We start from the raw sequence: 17999 nt of genomic DNA on the forward strand, positions 1-17999 counted from the left end.
TTTTTATGCATGTCATTCTTCCCATCAATGATGCTTTGGGGAAGGGGAAATGTTGCCACAATGAGGATAGATGGAGGGTAATATTGATGTAATTAGAAGAGGTAGGACTAAATTGAAACCTTATCAATGAGTGGAGGGCACGCTTTTAGTTGCCCCGATATTTTTTATCCTTCACGTGGGTGTGTTTATTTAAAAATATTACTGGACTAATCCTTTTGGCGGTTAAAGAGAAACTAGCCGTTAGATAGGAACACGTGGCAAGAAACGAGTGGATTCAGGAAGCAACAGGTGAGTCGCTTATGGATGACGTGGCGATCCGCGTTGTGGCCTTTTTTTGTTCTTTGTCTAAACTGACATCTGTCGTGTCTGGGATATTCTTATTTCGGGCTCCTCCACTACGTGGCGATATATCATTGGATTGGTGATGCGGGTGATGTATTGGGATGTTTCTGATTGGGGGCGGGGATATAGTGTGGATGTACACATGAGAAGCGAGTTGAGGTGGAGGTGGCCAATGGTTTTTTTTTTTACTGAAGATTCTAGAAAGCGGCTGGTCGCGGTTGGTCAGTTGCAGGTTTTGCACGATAGCAATCTATCGTGAGTCAACAACACGTCAATACTATGGCTTTTTGTTAGGACAAAATCTGGTAGAAAGTTGTTCATTTAAGGTAGGTTCTAGGCTAGACGTGTGCTGAGGTGAGGTAAGTTTTTTTTTTTAATAGGTATAATTCAAGAAGTGTTCGGAAAAGTATTAATAATCATTTTTAAAAATATTTTTTTTGTTTAGAAAGGCATAAAAATAATATATTTTAAAAAATATATATTTTTAATATCAGTATTTTAAAATAATCTAAAAACATAAAAAATATTAATTTCAAACAAAAAAAATTCAAAAAATTATGAAACATAATTTCAACTATAAAAACAAATAGCCTCTAAAAACACAAATTATAACTCAACAAAGGCTAAAAATACATGCTTTTTATGGGTTTCACCTAAAAAACTCAACCCCACCTCCATCCTAAACACACCTAGAAATTTTTTTTTTTACATTCATCTCATATATAATTTCACTTTAAATCTTGATTTTGTAGAAATTAAAATATTATATTTTTTATGCAATTTTTGTATAGAAAAATTCATTCAATATATTTTTAACTAAACACATATTTTAAAAAAATCACAACTAGATTTTTTTTTTAAAAAAAAAACTATAATTTAAAAATTATCATAATATCAAACACACGTTTTTACTACATAATCAAGATTAGAATGAGTGAATTTTTTATTTTATATATATAATTGTGAGCGATCTAAGGATATGCAAACAATAATACATGAAAAAATCAAGCTATTTATATAAAAAAAACAACATCTGAATAAACTCCCAGAAGTTTTTTAAAAAGCATGTTTGAAAATGTAATTATGGTTACTTTTCAAAATGTTTTTTATTCAAAAATATATCAAAATAATATATTTTTTTAATTTTTAAAAAATCATTTCTTGATATTAGTACATTAAAATGATCTAAAAATATTAAAATATATATTAATTTGAATAAAAAAAATAATAAAATAAAATAAATTTTAAAAAAATATTTTTAAAATATAAAAACACATAACTAGATGAGTTGAAGATTTTGGATAAGCCTCTATTAAGCCTTCCGTAAACTTAATAGAAGGTTTCAAGTGAGAGAGTGTGAAAGGGGTTCGATTCTAATCAATGATGATCCCTTGCTCTTATGTGTGTCATTAGATCTATGGACTTTTGATAGGTTTAAAGAGTTTGACTCCTTTCATTGACTCAAGGCTAGGCATGTTCCGACACTAATCTAGTTTAGAAATGATGGTTGTAGTGATTGTTTGGAAGTAGTGGTGTTTTAAAAATTATGTTTTTGAAAAATTTTAAATTATATTTTTTAATTATTTGTTAAAAGTATTTTTATAAAATATCAGATAGATCAAGATCTATCCTGACTAACATGTATAACCTACGACTTGGATTATTAAATCGTAATAACATCATAAAAAATGAATGAAAGAAATTAAAAAGTCTAAATTTTTAATAAGCAAAAATAAAAAATGATAAAAAATATTCAATTTAAAAAAATAGCTTGATTCAATTGGGTAAACTCACAAAACCCTCACCCGAGTCATGAGAATAAGATTACTCTATAAAAAGTATAATGGAAAATATTACGTAGTCCATCTCTCAACCAATCCATTGTTGAAGGATCTTCAAGTTAACTCAATTAAAAAAGAAAGCAAATTGACAAAAAAGGACTCAGATTTTCAAATAAGAATAACCTTGAAGAAAGTAAATTGGAAACAATCAAGAAGTTCAATTCTCAAACAAACACAACATTCAAGGATGAAATTGAAAAAAATATCTTATTTAAAAAAAACAATAAAAAAAATTTAACCTAAGTTAACTCACCAATTCACGACCCAATTATAAGATTATGATAATCTCATAGAAAAAAAATGAAAAGAAATTACAAAACTCAATCCCTAACCATCCAATAATAAAGGATAAAATCGGGGGGGGGGGGGGTCAATTCTAAAAAGTAACCTAAAAAAATATGAAGTCAGCCTAGGCTCACCTTCTATACCCACGAACCAAGTCATGAGGCTAAGATTACCCTGTAAAAGAAAGAAAGAAAAATCACGAAGCCCAATTCTCATCCAACCCAATAATGAGATATGCAATTGAAAAAAAAACTAAAAATAGATTTAAAACAAAATAAATAACAATAAAAAAAATAAGAATCAAATTTGATATAACAAGTAAAACGCTAGAACCCCTTTGCTATTTTGGAGAGAATGGATACAAGAATCAAGGAGATGAGAATAAAAAAAGAAAAAGAAAAATGAGCTCCCACACTTCTTCACCAATAACATGTGTCAAACCACTAGGATGAAATGAACAATGTTTTTCCCCTTTTAGGCAACAAAAAAACATTGTTAAGTTCAATCCCAAAATTAACTCAATTTTAAAAGATTAAATTGAAAAAAAAAATGAGTGACCAAAAAGATCGGGGTGGATCTTTTACCTGCTTGTGTAATTTAGTCCTTTATTTTGGAGAGAATGGATACAAGAATCAAGGAGATGAGAATAAAAAAAGAAAAAGAAAAATGAGCTCTCACACTTCTTCACCAATAACATGTGTCAAACCACTAGGATGAAATGAACAATGTTTTTCCAGTACCTTTTAGGTAACAAAAAAACATTGTTAAGTTCAATCCCAAAATTAACTCAATTTTAAAAGATTAAATTGAAAAAAAAAATGAGTGACCAAAAAGATTGGGGTGGATCTTTTACCTGCTTGTGTAATTTAGTCCTTTATTTTTTTAGAAAAAGGGTTGAATGCTTGTCTATTATTCAAATTATGTCTTCATAACTTTAATTATTTTAAATCAATAAACTTTCATTTAATTTTTTCAAATTAAGCATTGATCAAGTGATGTTTTTTTTTCAATACCTCTAAATCTCATAATTTGGGTAGATAAAACAAACTACCAAGTTCAATTCTAAATAAATACAACTTCAAAGAAAAATATCAAGATAAAAAAATCGAGGAACCAAAATAAAAAAAATTAAAGATTAAAATAATTTAAAAAAATATTATGAATTATTATTATAATCCACATTAAATTTTTTGCGCACCATTTAATTTTACTATAATAGTTCATAGTAAAATGGGTGTGTCCCTTTAACTTTCCTTTTATTATTGGTTGTAAACGCAACTATATCAAGTGCGTGATGCACTCTCTCTGATGGTGATACTTCGACTCATAAAAGCAAATAATGTTTCTAGAACAAAATAAACTTTATTCATTGAATTAGTCATGATTATTAAGTCGGAGATAGTTTCAAATTTTACTATAGCTTGTGTTGGGGCGGGAGTTCATACTCCCCGAAAGCTATCAAAAATTTTAAGTTTATATCTTCATCCATTTTTTTTTTTTTTTTAAAGTTTCTATATATATATATATATATATATATATATATATAGCCAATGCTTATAACCATAGTTTTGAAATCCAATTCAATTAATTCAAAACTTTGAATGAATCAGATTAATAAAAAAAAACTAAAGTATGTTCGAGTCCTGTTGTTACTAATATAATAACTTAATAGGTTTACATGTTGTTAACTTCAGGATAATTCATAGGATTAATCGAGGTACACACAAACTAGCTCGGACACTCATGTTAATAAAAAAAAAAAATTATAAAAAATCATGTTAATTTTTAAAAGGAAAAATCTTGAATTGATTTTAGTTAATTTAACTTATCCGCAACCTTTATCTTAAGCTAAATTATCATTGAGTTTCTTAACTATGTTTTAAAATTGAAGTTGAATATTATAATATAATGACTTTTTTTTTTTGTTTACAAAATGTAATGAAAGCTAAGGCCATAATTAATAGCGAAGTCAAGTGACCTCGGTCAAGAGAATCGTAGAAATGATTACACACACAAACGATCATCAATTAATTGACCAAACCCTTTCATTGAAAGTAAAAGTAGTAGGGTTTCGTCTAGATTTGGAATATAAGAAATTGATTTATTCTCTATTTGGGAAAGCTAGTCTAAAGATTCTGCCGAGTTAAAATAAATAAATAAATAAATGACACTAACAAATTAAAAATCATAGTTAATTATGGTATTATTTAGAAATACGATGCAAATCATGTTTTATAAAAAAAATATTTTTTTTACTAAAAATTAATTTTTTTTAGTATGTTTTGAATATTTTAATATGTTAATTTCAAAAATAATTTTTTAAAAATAAAAAAAATATTATTTTAATATATTTTATTAAAAAAAAATATTTTTAAAAACAACTATTATTACAAATTACAAATCTATCATGGATCCACAGGTGAGCTTTTTAATGTTAACCATCATGAATTAGCTACATCAATTTCAAGAAAACATTGTTAAAGATATCGATGTTGCTCTCATAAAAAGGAGAAAAAAAGCTAACCATTTCCATTAAATTCCATAAAAATATCACTAGACCAAAATTATTAAAAAATACCGAGTAGAAAGAAAACATATGTAAATGATAGAATATGTGGGGGGAAATGACAAATAGAGGAGAAGGAGAAAAGAGAGAAGTGAAAAACTTAAAATACAAAATTAATAACAAAAATAAAGAAAAAATGGTTTTAATCTCAACTTTTAATTTTATCTTAATTTCTAAATTCTTCCCTATGCCTTCTTCCTCTCTCTGTCTCGTTGTTTTTTCTATATTGTTGTATTATATATGAAAATTTTATTTTTATTAAATATTTTGCTATTTTGTTTTGTTAAATTCTCTATACATGCATTTAATGGGATTTTTTAAATTATTAAAAGGAAAAAATAGCATTGAAATATGAGATAACATCAAGGGTGTAATTGATATGATCAATTGATAAAGGGTAATATTGAAAACTCTAGTATATATCAGGGGCATATCTTTAGTTATACTTAGTTGATATGATTTCTTCCTCTTCTTTCTCCTTAAAAGAAGAGCCGAAACCAAGAAAAATAAAGAAGGGCCAGGCACTGGGCCTTATCTTTCTTTTTTGCACCCCAAGATTTTTTTACTAGATTCATCATGGTTCTTTGGTTGTGATATGGTTATTTAATATAATGATAATTTTCATTTGGATTTTTAATAAATTTATTTTTAATTATTATGTATATGATACAAACATATTAATCCTAATAATAAATGGTTCTTGCGAATTCAATTCAGATTTTATTTATTCTTAAAATTTTTTAAATATATTTTTAACATGGCTTTATCACATTTATAATATCTTTGACTTTCCATCACATATAAAATATAAACATATTATTTTGATATTTTTTAATTGATTTAAAAATCATAAAATATTTAGTTTATTACAAAAGTAATGATCTTAGTTAAGAAACTTGTATTCCCTAAGATAAGCAAGAGATAAATTAATAAAAAATATTTATCTTGATTCGGGTTTAATAATAATTCAAAGAATCTCTCAAGACTTTGATATTTTTTTAGCATTTAATAAAATTGTGATCGTCCAGTAACATAGAGCAGGTATACAAATTAGTATATCCTAATATATTTTTTAATATCTGGTTATTCTATGATTTATTTTTTTATTATATTTTTCAATTTAAATTAATAGAAATATATTCATATAATAAACTCAAACCCTACCTGATTTATTAAATACATAATAAATATGAAGAAAATCGAATTGTAATATCACATGAAATTTATTTTTAATTTTTTGTGACAAGTCAAATTTCTAATACGTGGGCCTTTCTTGTTTGCAAGCTCATGCAATTTTCGTGGATTTTATGAAATGGGCCAATTCAGCAACATATGAAACTGGTTCAATTATTGGTTTGGGATTTGGAAATCCCAGAAGTAACCTCTTCCTTTAGGGTGCAGTAGAAGCTCTCACCTATTTTTATTTTTTATTTTATAAAATAAAAATAAATAATTATAACAATCTCAATTATTAAATTCTTGAATAAAAATTTTATTTTTTCAGTCAAGTTCTTTTATTTTTTACGCAATTCTTTCATCTTCACAAAACCATTATATATTTTCTTATTAAAGATATGATCGTTTGAATAAAAACCTTAAAAAAATTAAAATAAATATTCATAAAATTTTAAATGATTTAAATTTAGAAGAAAGAGCATTATTTCCTTAATCAAAAAATCATGTCTTTTTTTTTTTTTATCAGAAATATGTAAAGAAATTTTAAACTAGAAAATAGAAAATAAAGTTTCGATTGTATGAAAGAAAAAGTTCCATATATATATATATATAAAAAAATTTAGAAAAAGAAATTAATGAGAAAAGAAATTCTTATATTTTATAAAGTTTTGTAATTTTATTGTTATCGATCTTTCTTTCTTTTCTCATTTACTACTAGAGAAAAGAAATTCTTAATGAGAAACACAATATATATTGTTGAGAAAACATAAACACCGCAATGCCTTTCCAATATATATATATAAATTAATTACTATCTCAAGAAACCTATAAACTATGATATAACCTCTCTGCTGTTGAGCTTTCATTTCTCCCCTAACTTAAAAATTGACAAGGCACCTGAAAATCCTACATTATTTGGTCTCAGACTGCAATCTGAAGTGCATTTTTGAGCTTCAAAATCTCTCAAGGCCAATCCTTCTCGACTAGTACCAGGTCTTTGAGTGCTTTGGACAGACAGAAGTGTCATTCAAGTGCTCAAAAACAGCTATTTGGGCTCCTGGAGATGCTTTCCAAGGCTGCAGATACTGATAAAACGCCTGTAAATTTGGTGTAAGAGCTCTGGCATGTCTAGACTTGGGAGTGACCAGCACTAGTTTCTCCAGGAAACTTGCCCTCTCCAGGAAAAACTTCACCAGCATCAGTTCATCTTTCTGAAACTTAAATCCCGGCAGTTTGATGAACTTCAGGCAGTCAAAGGATGAGCTGTATTTCTGGAAAGATTGTCGATTATGCAATTCCCAATACGGCCCACGTACGAAGCAGAAATCTTTGAGCTGCAAGGATTTATTATCGTCCATCAAATTAGAGTGATTAGTTCTGTTAATATATTCCAAAAAGGTTGTGATATTTGGTGTTAATGCAATCGACCGAGACGAGAACTCAACTCACATCGATGAATATCTTCTCCAGGCTAGGGCAATGCTTCAGGAAAGAAATAATATCATAAGGATTACAGTAGATTGCGCCTTCCATGATCAAATGAAATTCTTTCAAATTCCCAAAGAAGAATTGCATCTCCCTCAGTTTTCCTCCGATAAACTTTGGAGATAGGCCCTGAATATGTAAACCATAACATCAAGTTAATATACCAGCAATATTATATATATACCGCTCAAAAAGAAGAACGGGAGAGACAATATATGATCAGACAATAACAAAGACATGCATGGAAACATACCTCGAGAAAAGTACTAGTAGTGGTGAGAACTTGAATAGGGTGGAGATCATGGACAAGATTTCTCACTCGAAAAGTCTCTGTAAAGCCCTTTGAAGGTCTGAAACTGAGCATCACATCTTTCAATTGAGGGACGGTGTTAAATTTGATAAAACAAACATGTCCACAATAGTGGAATGAACGTAGATTTGGTGCATCAATGTAAATCCTCAGAATCTCCTGGCAATCTCCGACCTTTAACACCTTAAACGTCTTTTGGGCAAAGATTTTCAGATGAAAAATCCTTTGACAGTGTGCTACATCTAGAGTCTCAAGGAAGAAGCAATTCTGAAATAAAGTATCTATCAATGTTGGGGTTATAATGATCTTTCTAAGAACAAGAGTGTTCAAAACATGCAGACCTTTCAACTTTGGTGGAGGATCAAGTTGACACAAAGTAAGCTTCAAAATCTTCAAGGACTCAGCTTCATAAACATCAGAATTGAGTTTAAAAGGCCGTCTTCCTTCAAAAACATTTCCGCTCTGATAAAATTCCAAATCGAGTTCTTCAACACCCTTTTCAATGGATTTCCTGATCCACTTCTCGACCAATAATTCTTCTCTGTTTGGATCAAAACATAATCGAAAACTTAAGATTCTCGAGCCTGCATGGCGATCAAAAACCTTAGTAACTATATATTTAAAATCTTCAGGACTACGACCCCCTGCAAAATCATTATCAAAGTCTAGTCTACGATTGAAGTTCCAAGAATTCTTGAATCTCGTCGATAGAGTTCCAATCTGCATAGCATTTTTGATAGGCAAGAAAGAGAAAATCATATCAAGAACATCATCAGGAAGATCAACACTATGATCAACGTGAGTAAAACTAGTGTTAGCATGATCGAGATGATGATAACTAGAATGATACTGCCTCTTTAGTCTCTTACGTGCAATCTGTAAGAATGTTTGGCTCTCTCTTTCTGGTGAAGCCATTGAGAGAAACCCTTTCTACCTTGAACTTTCTTGTTACTGTGATGGCTATAAACGTAAAATATATAAGCAGAGAAATTATAAGAGAATTTGCACCAAGCTTTTGTAATTGTTTTTGGACTTGTTTTTCTGTTCAGAGGCATTGGCTTCTACGTTAGCTTGCCCTTTCGGTCTCTTGAAACACGCTGATGTAGGCAACTAAGTAGATCACAGCACTGATGTGGCTGTGATACTATATTAGGTTACCGGGTCAACATACAATAAAATCTTAAGAGTCGTTTTCCGCGTGTAGAACTTGGAAGTGACGCAAAATTATGAATCTTTCCTTACATTTTGGACTCATTCTTCAAGGAAGTATTAATGGCTTCCAACTTGCTTTTGAATATAGGATCATTCTATATATGATGAAAATATCCTCCCATGAACAACTCAGATTCAGATTGATTTATTATATATAAAAAAAAAAAATCAACCATAAAGCTTGTAACATTATCTTTACAATTCATTATTTTTTAATTCACTTCTTAATAAATCAAGTTAGGTTTTATAAAAACAAATATATATATATATATATATATATATATATATATATATATATATATATATTCACACGCAAGTTCACATACATGATACAACAGTTCACGATAACCACTAATTGTTGTTTTTCTTCTTTCTTTTTTTCCCAGCTTCCGAACAATGAAAGAAGGAGAAGCATTTATGATCTGTGCTGGCAAAATTTCTTTCTGGATAAGAATATTTAGGTAAACACTTAACTTTCCGAATGGAAATCTTTAAGGACACGTATAAATAAAGCAGCAGGTTGAATCTGCTAAGGTCTCAGGTCATTAGGTTAAGCAGCCAAACTCTATTAATTAGGCTTGCTTCTGTATTTCTTACTTCATTAATTAAGCTTGCTTCTGTATTTCTTGTAGTTGGAGATTCAAACATCACAGTCCTCATGTTTTCTATTGTTTTTCAAGTCACCAAAGTGGCGACGTATCACAGCACAGTAGCCATGGTTAATTTCATGCTAATATAAGGTTCTAAGTTCATGCACTAGGGCAGTATATATTCCTTATTTCTAGCTAGTCTGATTGATCCACACACTCCAGACCTCGATTCTTGGCTTTGATCCAATATTTCCGAAGATCGTTTGCTTCACCAGCTAGCCTCTGTCATTTTTAATTGATCTTGTTAATATATGAAAACGCAAGGCAAAAGGCCTGCAAAAGGCAAATGTAAACAAGCAACCTGCTAAGTGGCAAGAACCTGCCAATTAGCATCGAGATTAAAAGTTCTATAATCAAATTAATTACTCTATATATTCCCTTTTTAGAGATGAGTTTTTTTTTAGATAATGAAAATCACAATATATTGATAATTATGATATGTATATAAATAAGGATAAATAGTTATCGTAAATAGAAACAAAAATATGAAGAAAAAAAATCTATTCAGAGACAAAATAATACTCCGAATTTATAAATTTGATATAAAGTTTTTTTTGAGTTAATAATATAACTTTTTCATGATAATTTTTAATTTGAATGAGATAAAATTAATATTTTTGTAATTAGATTATCACAAATAAAAAAATATTAATGACTATTATAAAATATGGTTTTGATTTTTATTAAAAATAATTGTAATTTTGATTTATTTTTTAGTGTGAAAAATTGTTTTTATTTTTAATAAATGAAAACATTTTCTAATTTTCTATTAGAAAAAGAAAAATTACTTTATGTTAGTGAACATAACCAAAAGCTTTTTCATAATAAAAAAAGAGAAAATGTAATTTTACCAATATCTTATCCTCTCATCAAAGTTTAATTATTATCTTTATTTGTCATTATCTCTTAATAATATTAATTATAATAGTCCAAGTGAAAATTATTTTCCATACTTAACACAAACTTTGCAACTTCTAAGTAGCTCAATGTTTAAAGAAAAAAAAAAAAAAACATAAAAAACAACTTGAGCTAATTTACCAAAATCATGACTCAAATCATAAAACTAAAATAATCTCATAAAAATAAAATTAAAAAATAACATAATTTAACCTGTATTAACCTGTCAAACTCGTAATTCTGATCATGAAATCGAGACAGCCCTATAAAAAATAAATAAAGAAAAATTATAAAACTTAATTTTCAACCAACCATGTCAGATCCAATGTTGAATGATGAAATTTTATATATAAAAAAATCAATTAAGAAAATAAAAGAAAAAAAACTCAAGTCAACCCGGGTTATTAAATTAGAAGAAAATCAATAATAATAAAAAAAACAAATATGAGTCAACTGGGTTAACACGTCAAATTTGCGACTCTGTTCATGAGATGAGGACAATCCAATAAAAAATAAATTAAATGTTAAAGGACCTATGACTCGGATAATAAGACCAAGATAATCTCTTTTGAAAAAAAAAAACAACCTTATTTAACCTGAGTTAATCTGCTAAAACTTGTAACCCTGATCATAAAGATAAGATATCCATATAGAAAACTAATCAAAATAGATTATGAAACTCAATTCTTAACCGATCCAAATATTGTTGAATGATAAAATTAAAAAAATAATTAATTAAAATGACACAAAAAACAACTTGAGTTAACTCTCTAAACATTATTCTCAAATTATAAAGCCAAAATAACCTAATAAAAAATAAACTAAAAAAAAATAATAAACTTAATTCTTAAATGATGAAATTTGAAGGAAAAAAAGTTAATTGAAAAAGCAAATTCAGCCAAATTAACCCACAACCTTTTCATAAAGTGGAACAGCTCAATAAAAAATAAATTTAATATTAAAAGTTAAAATTACAAAAAAAAACATTAATAAAAAAAATCAAAGAAAAAAAAACCTTAAGAAAAGGTACAATAAAATACTGACTTAATATTTTTTTTATTTTTTTTTTAAAAGAAAAAACCAATTAATGTATGGTTTGCTGGCATAAGGCCTTTATCTTTATGCATGACTTTTGGGGTTCAATACCTAGGAAAAAGTAATTATTTTTCTCCTTTTATTATTTCTCATTAAGCAACATATGACAAATTATAAATTATATTTTGAATGAATTTAATTGGTCCAATCATCTAGATTTGGTCAGATCAATCACATACCTTCAATCCAGACCATGCAATTATCAATTTGCTAGTCTGGGTTTGATCAATTCAGACCAGTGAGTCGTCAAGTCACTGGTCTTTCGATCAAACTGCTGGTTTGATTGTGATATAACACTGGTTTATATCTTATATTTTGGCCTCAACTCGCAATGTTTTCTAGAGGAGACCATTCAATTGATTTCTGTGAAGGTCTACGACACTCCACTTGCACTCTGTTGACCAGAACCCCTTTTGTTTTCTGTATTGACTCGGTTACAAACGCAGTAACTTCACCTTCTTGAAATCTCCTCACCAATTCTTAGTTGCTAGAATGAACACTGCGCACAACATCAGTCCAAATTCAGCTCTAGAATGTAAACGTCTCTCTGCTCCAATTGAATGGTACAATATTCAGGCAAATGTTGCTTGTCTCTATGATTTACTTCCATGTTAAGATGAGATATATGGGCTAAGGCCATCGAGGAGTGACTCAAGGATCCTGGTGGAGGGTTTCATTTTCAGATTGAGTAAAATCACCACCATTGATGTTGATGCCATCTTCCATTGAAGCACAGGAGAAATTCCACACGGAGGCACAGTTCTCATAACCTGAATAAAACGCAAAATTATGGATAGATTAGATATAACCTTGTAAAATACATCAACTAGAAATATTGCGGCAAACTATCTTTACCCACTAGGTTAACAGTTTTAGCTAAAACTTAAAAGGAAGCCTAGGAAATCTCCTATCATATTTCAGCTGGAAAAGCCAAACCTACATAAACTTCCATCAAGAATGCAGCAAATGCACATAAAACAAGACTGGCATAGGAAGGATAGTGATTAAAAGTTTGCCTAAATGAATAATTTTAAGGCATCAGGGTCACTATAGTTACCAGTCAAAGGCAAATTCTCATCACAAGCATCAGGAACTTTAAATCTTCGGTGCCCTGATGAAGAGACTGCCATAGGAAGGTATGGGTGGAAAGCAAAACCATTAACCGTGTCTGCATTGTGCATGGAATAGAAAAAATGATTAGAAGTAGGAGACGCTTTGCCTATTTTCAAAAGAAAAATACTGACCACTTAAATGGATATGACATACGCATACCTGTTGCAGCCTGAAATCCTGAAATCCACTGCCCATTTTGTAGATCATATATATGAACCAAACCATCCTAGAGGCAGAAATGGGGGAAATGAGCACCAGACATTCAAAGATCTAATTACTGGTTATTGGTACCAATACATCCTTTTACTCCACCATGGATAGAATGAAATCTTGAATCATACCTGACCACCTGTTGCAAGATGTCGGCCAAGGGGCTCAATATCAAAAAATATCCGCTGGTTGGTGTATTCTGAGGATCTATACAATCTAATAACACAGAACACGTTTCAAAATGAGAAACATATATACTGTTATAAATGTCTTGTAAAAAAATTGCTTCGTAAAAATCTGCAAAATACCTTTACCAGGAATCTAAATTACAGAGAAATAAAATATGCAAGTGACCGGACAGTGCCACTTGACTTATTCAAGTTATGTGAAGATGGTTAAGAAAATAATAAAAAAAAACAAATATGGCTAGCAAACAAAGTTGCTGGAATCTAGAAGCCTGCTCAGTTCTTCAAATGGATTTTGAGAGGAATTTATGATTAATGTTGTTGAAAATATAAATAATACCAGACATTACTTTTTTTCCACAAGAAAGAAGACGTCCCAATCAGATAAATACTTACTTGTACACAACTTCAACAGCTTTCCGTATGTCCCAGCACAAGATATAGGGGTCCTAAGAAGAATATGGGAACGATGTGTCAATTGCATAGATAGTATAACCACAAGCACATATCAGACAAAAAATATGTATGTTTTGCTATCAATCTCCTATGATATAGCATATTTGAAACAGCCTAGTTCATGAGAGGTGGTATAACAGAAAAATCACCATAAGTTAACAGATAAATTGCAGATAAAGTGGGCAGCTTTTCTGTAGCTCACATTGGAAACACTGAAAGCAGAGAATTGAGTGAAGGAAAGATTGGTGCAGGAATAGGGTACACATGGAAGGAGTGAATGTAATTTTAGAATTTGTAATTACAAAGATATATATAGAGAAAAAAGAAGAAGAAAATAGCATGAACTTGAGTTGCAATACAAAGCAAATATGCACAACAATTTACCTTCCTGCCTCCAGTATAAAGATAGTTTCCATCCTTTGAGAACTGGACCTGAGAAAGAAAGCATTTTACCTTTAATTCATTGATAGCACAATCAAAGTCGAGGTAATAAAAATAAATGCTCACTTACATGTGTAATCCCACCTTCTTGACCATGTAAAACGTACAAGAGTTCCATATTGTCTTCCCTATAGATTGCAGTTGTCTGGCTGTAAGAACCAGTAGCTAGCATTCCAGTGTGAGTTGGAGAAAAGGCAACTGCAGATATTATACCTGTAGACAACAAACAAATCAAGGATAAAACGCTTCATCATTTTGTTGATTATTAATTGCTTATTTGAGTAGTCTAGGCAGAGATCAACCTGTTTGTCCTTCTTTATTTCCTTGAATAGTCGAATACTGTGCAAAATCTCTACCAGGACGATGTATATCAAAGACTCTGATAGATTTATTGTATCCAGCAAATATCCTACCAGACAGAAAGAATAAAGTTAGTGTTGAACGTAGCTATATTCTGAACTATTTTGTACAAAACAGACAATGCCAACCTCAAATCTAAACTCTCGTTGAGTAATTAATAAGCCTTTCAAAATGAATGTTCTTACTTAGTTCCAGCTGGGTTAAATGCAATTGAAATGGCAGCAGTAATTTCATCCACAGCATCATAAGCACGATATGTGCAACGCAGCTGCAATTTTAGCATACAAGATCAGTGGTCATACTAACATAAACAAGAACTGGACCCAAAAAAATGAAAGAACGAAGGATGTAACCACATCTTTCACATAAGCATGTATAGTATATCAAAATTTCTGGTTCAATTATGCCCAAAACATGCAAAGACTCATAAAGCCCTCACCTTTGTTTATACTACAAGGCAATTCTCCAAAAAAAAATTTAAAAATCTTGAGTCTAAATAACCATTTATCTCATCTGAGGAACATAAATAAAACACAAACATAGAAATAGGTAAACCAGTACCAGGCCAGATGTAGCATCCCAAAGATGAATCGGATGGTCACGAGTTGTCGTAGCAAATACACAGCTAACAGGATCTGAAAAGCCAAGCAATATATCCAATTTACACCTTTTTACATCAGGAGCTAAAACAAAATAAAATGACAATCATTTGATCAAAAAAAAAATGACAATCCAACAAGATAATCCCATGTTAGCACCTGAAGCAGTCATATAAGGATACCAACAGAAGTCATAGACAGACTCCCCTTCCTTCACAATAAGACTTGCATCATATGAATCTAACAAGAACAAGAAAAAAAAATCTTGAAATCAATTATATAACATCGCAAAAGTTGTGAAGTTTAGCAACATTAACCACGCGGAAAAAAAAAGTTGGTATTCCCTACTGCCTTTAAAATATGCTCATTTTGTAACTCTAAACTCAAAAACTCACCTTCATCAATAGCTAAACAACACCCATCAGCATCACTGCCACTACCATTATCTGGTCTAATACACAACAAAGCACCAGATTACCATTAAAAATGGAACATTGATTTCCAATCATGAATCATTAGCCTCAAATTAATCAATCATGTGATCTTAAGTACTTACAATGAGAACAAATGCAAGTTATTGTCCTCAGAACTTGTTAAAAAACAAGACCCGTCAGGAGACCTTAAAGAAAACCAAAAAAGAACCACACTTTCAGACACCCAATAGAGAAGTATAAACAGAGGCATATATAAGAAAACAAAGAAAAATGAAGAGATGGGCCGTTACCATTTAATGCCTTTCAGGAAATTGTTAGGGCTTGAAGAAGAAGTCCTGAATTGTTTAAAGAAATGATGGGTTCTTTGTGGAGGCAAATCATATCTAATTACAGGCCATGTGTAGTCTTGTTGACTGGTTGCGGTGGGTGAAATGTGTTGCTGTTCTTGTTCATGTTCTTGGTCTGCTTCGTCTTCCATGGTTTCTAGCGACCAACGACAAAACTGAACAAGGGTTTATTTGAGGTTTCTGTTGGATAACCTTAAAATCACCCTTCTATTTGTACCCCCTCAGCAAATAAGCTTCCATATGAGGGGGAAAAAATGATCATAATTTACCATGTATTTGCAAGATTTTAGTCAATCCAACTAAATTGGACTAAATAAATAAAAGAATATCGACTAAAATTTTGGAAATGCTTAAGCAATAAAAAAATTGTTTTTTTCTTCAAAAACATTTTTTTTTAGAGATGTTTAGGAATACAAAACATTGATAAACTTAAAAATAAAGTTTTCAAAATTCTAATAAATATTTTTTTATATTATTAGGTCAAGATGATTGCTTGATAAATAAAAAATAAAACTTTTGATAAAAAATAAATAAATTTTGAAATGTTTAAGGAATAAAAAGATTTAAAATTTGTAGATAATGTTTTTTCAAAACTAGAAGTCACTGAAATATTGAAATTATTCCTTAAAACAAATTTAAAATTTTTATTTTGTTGAAATAAAATCTCATAATTTATATTTATTAAACATTTTTATAAAAAATAATTGATATTCATTTTTATAATTTAATCCAATTAGTTTGAACGAAATAAATTTTATAATGACCAAATATTTTTTCATGGAAAATAATTTATCGAATTGATATCAATAGAAGTACGATTACTAATTTTTTTATTGTTTTATGTTTTGAGATTCTGCAATTTCAGCCCCAAAAAATTTGAGTAGGGTTAATTACAATCCCTTTAGGTATTTGCATTTACACAAAGTATCTAAAATTTTGAAGATTTTATTAAGGATAGAGAACATGCTAGTTTAAGTACTACCTTGTATTATTATGTGTATTTAGTAATGTGATATGTGATATTTCTTAATTAAAAATATTAAAATGATATTTTTTTAATAATTTTAATAGAATAACATCAAAATCATCTAAACAATCATTTTAATATTTTTTTAAATAAAAAAATCATTTTTAAAAAAACAGATTGTAACATAAAAATAAACTATTAATAAAAATTCATTTAAATTTTTTTTTGTTCTAAACATTATCATTTTATCTAAAAATTAAAATGATTATTTTAGGCTAACTCCAATCTTGAATCGTGTCGTATTCTTTTTCCTATATCAAGACTAGGAGATTGTATCTAGATAAAAACAAAGTTGCCGCCAACACCCCTAATCCATGAAATTAAAGCAAGATGCATAAGACACAACAAATAAATAGATAATTAAAATTAATATACAACAAACAAAAGGAATAGAATAATTAATGAAGTCATAAAAATCTTGAGATAAAAATTAGGCTTCCCAAGGCTTTTATCTTTGGATATTTCATAAGTTTTTTTTATAAAACAAGTTTATTGTGAACATAGATGAAACTCTAATACTTAGCTAGTAAAATATAGGAGGAGACAATAATGGACAATAAATGAAAAAATAACACCAGAAAATAATCATTAACCAGAAAAGTGAAGCTTGCAATGCATAAAAAAAAAATATTGCATTCATGTGTGTCAAGCAAGATTGGACAAACCAATGTGAATCATTCAAGCATAGCCTTAAATGTCTAGGACTTCTAGCCATTGGGCAAGCCCAAATAATCACCAACTAGAATGCTGACAATTTAAGCTAGGCCCAAATGACTAGTTAATTTTTTATTTTATTTTTTTACATCTTTCTGTATCACCATCCCCCCCCCCCCCCCCAAAGTTTTTTTAAACCACCATATTTGGAATACTTTATTAGAAAAAATAGAAGAAAAGGAAAATACTTACTTTATTTTAGACAATTATGTTAACTTTTGTTTATTAACATGCCCCCATGAGAGTTCTTCTTG

The 17999-nt window shown here is 29.4% G+C and overlaps 2 protein-coding genes across 3 annotated transcripts; both read right to left on the reverse strand.

Moving 5' to 3' along the window:
- Window positions 1-6976: 6976 nt before the first annotated feature.
- LOC118031423 (putative FBD-associated F-box protein At1g61330) lies at window positions 6977-9102 on the reverse strand. Of its 2 annotated transcripts, XM_073412304.1 has the most exons (4): window positions 8875-9102; window positions 7949-8725; window positions 7660-7824; window positions 6977-7544 (listed from the first exon to the last, which is right to left on the reverse strand). In XM_073412304.1, the coding sequence occupies exons 1-4, from the start codon at window positions 9058-9060 to the stop codon at window positions 7194-7196; spliced, it is 1479 nt and encodes a 492-aa protein (XP_073268405.1). In that variant the 5' UTR covers window positions 9061-9102; the 3' UTR covers window positions 6977-7193. The 2 variants fall into 2 exon arrangements, with proteins under 2 accessions (XP_073268405.1, XP_034891728.1); XM_035035837.2 differs by having other exon boundaries at window positions 7949-9071.
- Window positions 9103-12256: 3154 nt separating this feature from the next.
- LOC118031426 (uncharacterized) lies at window positions 12257-16220 on the reverse strand. Its single transcript, XM_035035847.2, has 14 exons — window positions 15948-16220; window positions 15780-15842; window positions 15619-15674; window positions 15383-15463; window positions 15186-15259; window positions 14810-14892; window positions 14567-14673; window positions 14335-14477; window positions 14208-14255; window positions 13764-13816; window positions 13314-13398; window positions 13132-13198; window positions 12917-13027; window positions 12257-12629 (listed from the first exon to the last, which is right to left on the reverse strand). Exons 1-14 carry the CDS (start codon window positions 16133-16135, stop codon window positions 12511-12513), a joined length of 1278 nt encoding a protein of 425 aa, XP_034891738.1. The 5' UTR covers window positions 16136-16220; the 3' UTR covers window positions 12257-12510.
- Between the last annotated feature and the right edge of the window lie 1779 nt (window positions 16221-17999).

The sequence above is a fragment of the Populus alba genome, chromosome 11 (assembly GCF_005239225.2).
Source record: "Populus alba chromosome 11, ASM523922v2, whole genome shotgun sequence".
Classification (NCBI taxonomy): Eukaryota; Viridiplantae; Streptophyta; class Magnoliopsida; order Malpighiales; family Salicaceae; genus Populus; species Populus alba.